General features: G+C 46.3%; 1 protein-coding gene across 2 annotated transcripts; it reads right to left on the minus strand.

Annotated features, from left to right (window-relative positions):
* Positions 1-1,072: 1,072 nt before the first annotated feature.
* LOC117039250 (cell surface glycoprotein 1-like) lies at positions 1,073-5,898 on the minus strand. Of its 2 annotated transcripts, XM_033136341.1 has the most exons (3): positions 5,860-5,898; positions 2,565-2,733; positions 1,073-2,417 (listed from the first exon to the last, which is right to left on the minus strand). In XM_033136341.1, the coding sequence occupies exons 2-3, from the start codon at positions 2,709-2,711 to the stop codon at positions 1,545-1,547; spliced, it is 1,020 nt and encodes a 339-aa protein (XP_032992232.1). In that variant the 5' UTR covers positions 2,712-2,733; positions 5,860-5,898; the 3' UTR covers positions 1,073-1,544. The 2 variants fall into 2 exon arrangements, with proteins under 2 accessions (XP_032992232.1, XP_032992231.1); XM_033136340.1 differs by having other exon boundaries at positions 1,074-2,733.
* Between the last annotated feature and the right edge of the window lie 497 nt (positions 5,899-6,395).

A 6,395-nucleotide genomic window follows, 5' to 3' on the forward strand; every position in this document is an offset into this window, starting at 1 on the left:
AATTAAAAAATCGTTTTGCCCAAAGTTATTGAGCTTTTTTTTTTGGCAAATTGGAATCTTCTGGAGGGATTGGGGAAAGGCTCTCTTTGCACATTCTTAATACATTTTATATAGGTATTTTTATACATTCATCCAGTCATTTTCACCAATTTTATACCCTTCATCCAGTCATATTCCCCACCAAAAACAAATCTCCAGATTCAAATTCATGTTGAGGCTTTTTTATTTGTATTTCAGAAGTGCAGAGATTTAGGAACAGTCCATTTAATCCCAGAAGAATATACAGATGGATGAATAATAATCAGTAAGATTTGGGACATGTCATCAGCTTCCTGGCGGTGCCATGATTGTCCCTTCGCAATCACGGCACAAAAGCCATCCAATAAAACCGGCTTCCTTTTGTGTCAATTACCTTAATTAAATTCACAGTAAAATAATACTCGGGCATCGCTGGGAACAATTTCTTTTTGAAGTTTAATGTGTCGCCTCAGATGAGAAGCCCTGATTATTACATCCTCTGCCAACATCTCAATAAGGATGTATTTAATGAAGACAGAAACAGTCCTCGCTACTTGCCTACTAACCATCTGGGGTGGGTGGATAAGGAAAAGCACATGCCGGAAATGGGATTCGCTCACGAAGGTAAGGAGAACCCTACTGGGTCAACCCTAGTTCAGCCCCCTGCTTCCCACACTAGTCAATCAAATTCCTTACGGAAGCCAACAATTAGGGCATGAGTTCAACAGCCCTATTCCACACCTATTTCCAGCAACTGGTGTTCATTCCACCATTCTAGGTGGGGTGGGACTTATATGGCAGGGGTCTTCCCTATTTTAAGAACCAGATGATCAACACTATAATCACTGTTACAGGTGGGTAGCCATGTTGGTCTGCCATAGTCAAAACAAAACAACAACAACAAATTTATTTCCAGTAGCACCTTAGAGACCACCTAAGTTTGTTCTTGGTATGAGCTTTCGTGTGCATGCACACTTCTTCAGATACACCTATAATCAATATAATCATTAAGCTATAATAAATATTGAAGGAACAGGGATACCCAGGAAAGGATGAAGTGGCTTTTCCTATCCCTTGTACAGAATCCAATCAAACTAACAGCTGAATTTTACTTCGGTACCGACAACAGGACAATGTCCTCCGTCACAGAAGAGAGTACCGTGCTAGATTGGGTAAATCAGGGGAGATGGGAGGAACTTCCGCCATCTGAGGCGTCCACCAGGGCCAGCCCCAAGAAGGAAGAAACTAAGAACTCTTTGCATTTCCACCAAAAGCCAAATTTGACAGCCTAATTCCAAAACACTTCCTCTTGAAGCAATGTAAATGGAACTTTCTGGTGGCAGTTATGCTGTTTACTACTATTATCATATGGAGAACAACATGGGAAATATATTAACAGAAGGGTTTTTTAAAGGAATTTAAATAAACAAAAAGGATGAGGTATATTGAAAGCTGCAGGTTGTGAGCTGGATGTGTTGTTCATGCTGGCTTCCTGCGCCACTGTTATTTTTTTCTCTCATGCTTGCTTACTTCTGCTGGGGAGGCCACTGGCAAGGTTGCTTCTTCTGCTGTTGATCGCAAGGGGGTGGGCATTTTGCCTCAGGTGGGCAACATGGGACAGTGGTTGGCTCCTTGCAGGGAGGCTGCATCTCTGGGCATGGAGTTGGGACGACCACTATTGGTGGCTCCTTGCATGGAGGCTTCTCTTGACATGGTGTTGGCTGAGGGCAAGGAGTTGGGACGACCACTACTGGTGTCTCCTTGCATGGAGGCTTCTCTTCACATGGTGTTGGCTGAGGGCAAGGAGTTGGACAAATCACTACTGGTGGCTTCTTGCAAGGAGGCTTCTCTTGACATGGTGTTGGCTGAGGGCAAGGAGTTGGGATGACCACTACTGGTGTCTCCTTGCATGGAGGCTTCTCTTCACATGGTGTTGGCTGAGGGCAAGGAGTTGGACAAATCACTACTGGTGGCTCCTTACATGGCTGCTTTTGCTGAGGACACGGTGTTGGCTGAGGGCAAGGAGTTGGGACAACCACTACTGGTGGCTCCTTACAAGGAGGCTTTTCTTGACATGGTGTTGGCTGAAGGCATGGAGTTGGGACGACCACTACTGGTGTCTCATGGCATGGAGGCTTCTCTTCACATGGTGTTGGCTGAGGGCAAGGAGTTGGACAAATCACTACTGGTGGCTCCTTACATGGCTGCTTCTGCTGAGGACACGGTGTTGGCTGAGGGCATGGAGTTGGGACGACCACTACTGGTGTCTCCTTGCAGGGAGGCTTCTCTTCACATGGCGTTGGCTGAGGGCATGGAGTTGGGACGACCACTACTGGTGGCTTCTTGCAAGGAGGCTTCTCTTGACATGGTGTTGGCTGAGGGCAAGGAGTTGGGATGACCACTACTGGTGTCTCATGGCATGGAGGCTTCTCTTCACATGGTGTTGGCTGAGGGCAAGGAGTTGGACAAATCACTACTGGTGGCTCCTTACATGGCTGCTTTTGCTGAGGACATGGTGTTGGCTGAAGGCAAGGAGTTGGGACGACCACTACTGGTGTCTCCTTGCAGGGAGGCTTCTCCTGAGGACATGGTGTTGGCTGAGGGCATGGCAATGGTACTGGTGCTGTTTTGCACAGTGCAGGTGGCAAAGTGGTTGCCTGTTTGCACTGCTGCTGGTTGTTGAATGAAGCCATTTCTACTGATGTTCCAGAAAGCCTGCAGGTAAGAAAGAATGGATTTCACCTGTCAGTCAGAAATACCATCACACACACACACACACACACACACACACACATCTAAACCACTTGCCTTGCTTATTGTATGTCTACAATTATTGACAGAGCCTCTCCAAAGATTTCATACAAGGGTCCATCCATTGATTTCAAAGTCTATGCTGAGTACAACTAACATTGGATACAACCCATTGAATTTAATGGGTCTAAGTTAGTCATGCAAAAAATAACAACAAGACAATAAAACTCAGGATGAATAAAATAAAAGCATAATCTAAAATGGCTGAGTGAATTAAAAAAAGTTTTAACCTGGTGCTGAAAAGAGAATAGTATTGGCAACAGGCATTCCTCCCCCCGGAGGATATTTCAGAATCTGGGAGCCAGCACAAAGAAGGTCCTCTCTTTTCCCTTGATGTATTTCAAGGGAATAATGAGTTTCACCCAACTACTACCCATTGAAATTAATCGGTTTAAGCTAGTCACGTCCATCATGTTCAATGGCTCTACTCTCAGTAGAACTAACACTGGATAAAAATAATTGAAATCAATGGACCTCAGTAATCATGTCCATTAATTTCAATGGGTCCACAAGTAGTGTTCCTAATGTTAGATACAACCCTGTGTTTCCCCACCCCCAGAATTTAACTCCTAAAGATCTGGAGGGGTGGGAAAAAGAACTGTGAAATGGCAGCTTTAGCCACCAGAGCTAGCAAACACATTGAGATAGCCCTGATATTTCCCCCAATCATTCTTCCCCTGGAAGGAAAAGGGAGAACATGTTCCACCCAGTACATCAAGTATGTAAATTGGGACTGTTCCTGATAACCAGCAACTGTGGGAGGACGAGCAATTAGCAAGACTCACACAAGAGGCAAGGGGCATTGACAAATTCGGAACACTGACGTAATGACAAGCTTCTTTGAGGATGCAACGCCCCAGGTATTTTGACATCTCCAGTGCAGTCCAAAGCCAACACCTTCTCAGACCCTCCACATTGTTAAAATCAATACGGGGGCCCATCTCATATTTCTACCCCTCTCAGAAATTCAGGGTGGTGGTGATCTGGGAGAGGGCCTTCTCTGTGGCAGCTCCTAGGTTGGGGAATTCCTCCCCCAAAGAAGGGTATCTTCACTTCAGCTTTTGGTGAATGCCGAAGAAGCACCAATTTGCCCCGACCTTTGATCACTGGGTTGTGTGTTTTCAGGGCCCACCCCCCTATTCCTGTGACTGGGGTCTGCTTTAACTGTTTTTAATTTCTCATTTTTTTAATGGTTATAACCTGCCCTGGGAACCACTGGTGAAAAGCCAGTAGTAAATTCAATAATTCATCCAATCATAGAATTGCAGAGTTGGAGTGGACCATGAGGGTGATCTAGTTCAACCCCCTGCAAGGCCAGAATTTTGAATAAGGCATCTGTGACAGGTGGCCATCCAATCTCTGCTGTAATACCTCCAAGGAAGGAGAGTCCACAACCTCCTGAGGGAGTCTGTTCCACTATCCAACAGCACCTATTGTCAGAAAATTCTTCCTGACATTTAGTCAGAATCTAGACAGCATTATACATGTGTCCCCTAAATTACTTGTGATCGACTCACACGCGACCACATATATGTGCGGTGCCAAGAAAAAAATAATAATTCAAACGCAAAAATGGCAGGAGCAAGCTGGAGAGTCCTTGTGGCTCACGAGAAGACCCTCCCTGGAGCCCAAAGAGGATTTCAGTGAGGGCGGAGGAAGCCCTGAAGAGACCTGAGGTGCAGTGGGGCTTTGTTTAGGCTGCTCAGCCTCCCCGCCTAACAGCTGATGTGCAGGGTAGCGCAGCAGCAGCAGTGACCCCTGTGTCCTCCAGCCTCCAGACAGCCCCAGAGTTTCAACTCCAGGTATTTTGGTCTGGGCTGGAGAGAGAGCAGGAGAGGAGAAGAAAGCAGGCGTTTGGAGACTTTTTAGGGGATGCGCCCCACTTTATAATTAATTGGAACTCACTTCCTGGTAAGGATGCGATAGGAAAGCAGCATTGTCTTGCAGGTGGCCATAGGGAGGGGAGTGCAGGGGCCTTATGCCCAGTTGGTACCTTGGTACATCTAGCTCAGTACCGCCAACACTGACTGGCAGCAGCTTACCAGGGTTTCAGGCAGAAGTCTTGCCCAACGCCACCTTCAGATGTCTGGGATTGAACCTGGGACCTTCTGCATGCAGAGCAGGGGCTCCAGCGCTGAGCTAAAGCCCTTCCCTCATCCAGTTTCCTATTCACCCTGTCATTATATTCCTAGCATAATTTGAATGGCACCAGCCAGCTGCATCCAGATAATCTGCAGGGGGCTGGGGAAGAACTTTCAGAGCTTGCGAGAAAGGATCTCAAGAAACGCAATATTTCTAATTAATTGAGAAGCAATAAAAGCTGATTGTCTCCTACGACTATAGGAGCGGCTGAAATGCCGGCTTGCATCTCCAATGCTAGAGTAGACCCCTTGAAACCAATGGACCAAAGTCCATTGCTTTCAGTGGGTCTACGCATAGAACTAGCACTGGATACAGCCCATTAACAGTATAAGAAGAAGAAGAAGAAGAAGAAGAAGAAGAAGAAGAAGAAGAAGAAGAAGAAGAGGAGTAGTAGTAGTAGTAGTAGTAGTAGTAGTTTGGATTTGATATCCCGCTTTTCACTACCCGAAGGAGTCTCCAAGCGGCTAACAATCCCCTTTCCCTTCCTCCCCCACAACAAACCCTCTGTGAGGTGAGTGGGGCTGAGAGACTTCAGAGAAGTGTGACTAGCCCAAGGCCACCCAGCAGCTGCATGTGGAGGAGCGGAGACACGAACCCGGTTCCCCAGATTACGAGTCTACCGCTCTTAACCACTACACCACACTGGCTCTATGAGTAGTAGAGTACTATGAGGCTGAGGAGAAACACCACCCCTACATTTTACTGTTAGCAGAAAAAAAGGCTTTTGGAAATAGTCACAGACTGATATCAGATTTTCAACACCTACTGCACCTTCCTGGTATTATGCTACTATTACAGTCTTATCTAAAACAGATTTGCCCAAAGCATGAAAGAGACATCTACTACCACCACCACGGAGTTCCTTATTGTCAGCTGAAAGAGACTTACCCAATTGGTCACTGAGTCGCTGCTGGAAGGAATTAAGTGACTCCAGGAACTGCAAGTGCTTTTTATCCTCTACTCAAGCCCAGCCTCCGGATACAGTGTGTAAATCTGGATGACTCCATCCTTACACAATGGAGTAGGCTAATCGTGCATTTCTACATTTCCCCCATGCCACTCCTTTCTTAGGCTCTGCTTCTGCGATGGCTGCGGGCAATTTCATGCCAATCTTTTCCTTGACTAAGATAGGTGGCAATGTTCTAAAAATACACACCCCAATCCCCGAGAGGTCACAATCTTCATGGATGTGTCAGCTGACTCTGGGTAGTGTCCAACTAAGACCTAATCAGACCCATTGAAATCAATGGACCTAAATTAGGCCCCCTCTGCGTGATACATTTAGAGTGATGTCATGACACTTTAAACAGTCCTGGCTCCTCCCAAAGAATCCTGAGAGGTGTGGTTTGTTAAGGGGGGTGAGGGTTGTTAAAGGTAAAGGTAAAGGGACCCCTGACCATTAGGTCCAGTCGCAGACGACTCTG

Source organism: Lacerta agilis, chromosome 17, assembly GCF_009819535.1.
Source record: "Lacerta agilis isolate rLacAgi1 chromosome 17, rLacAgi1.pri, whole genome shotgun sequence".
In the NCBI taxonomy this organism is placed as follows: Eukaryota; Metazoa; Chordata; class Lepidosauria; order Squamata; family Lacertidae; genus Lacerta; species Lacerta agilis.

Coding starts and splice junctions, on each gene's coding strand:
- LOC117039250 (XM_033136340.1), bottom strand. CDS start 2,711: ATGGCTTCATTCAACAACCAGCAGCAGTGCAAACAGGCAACCACTTTG.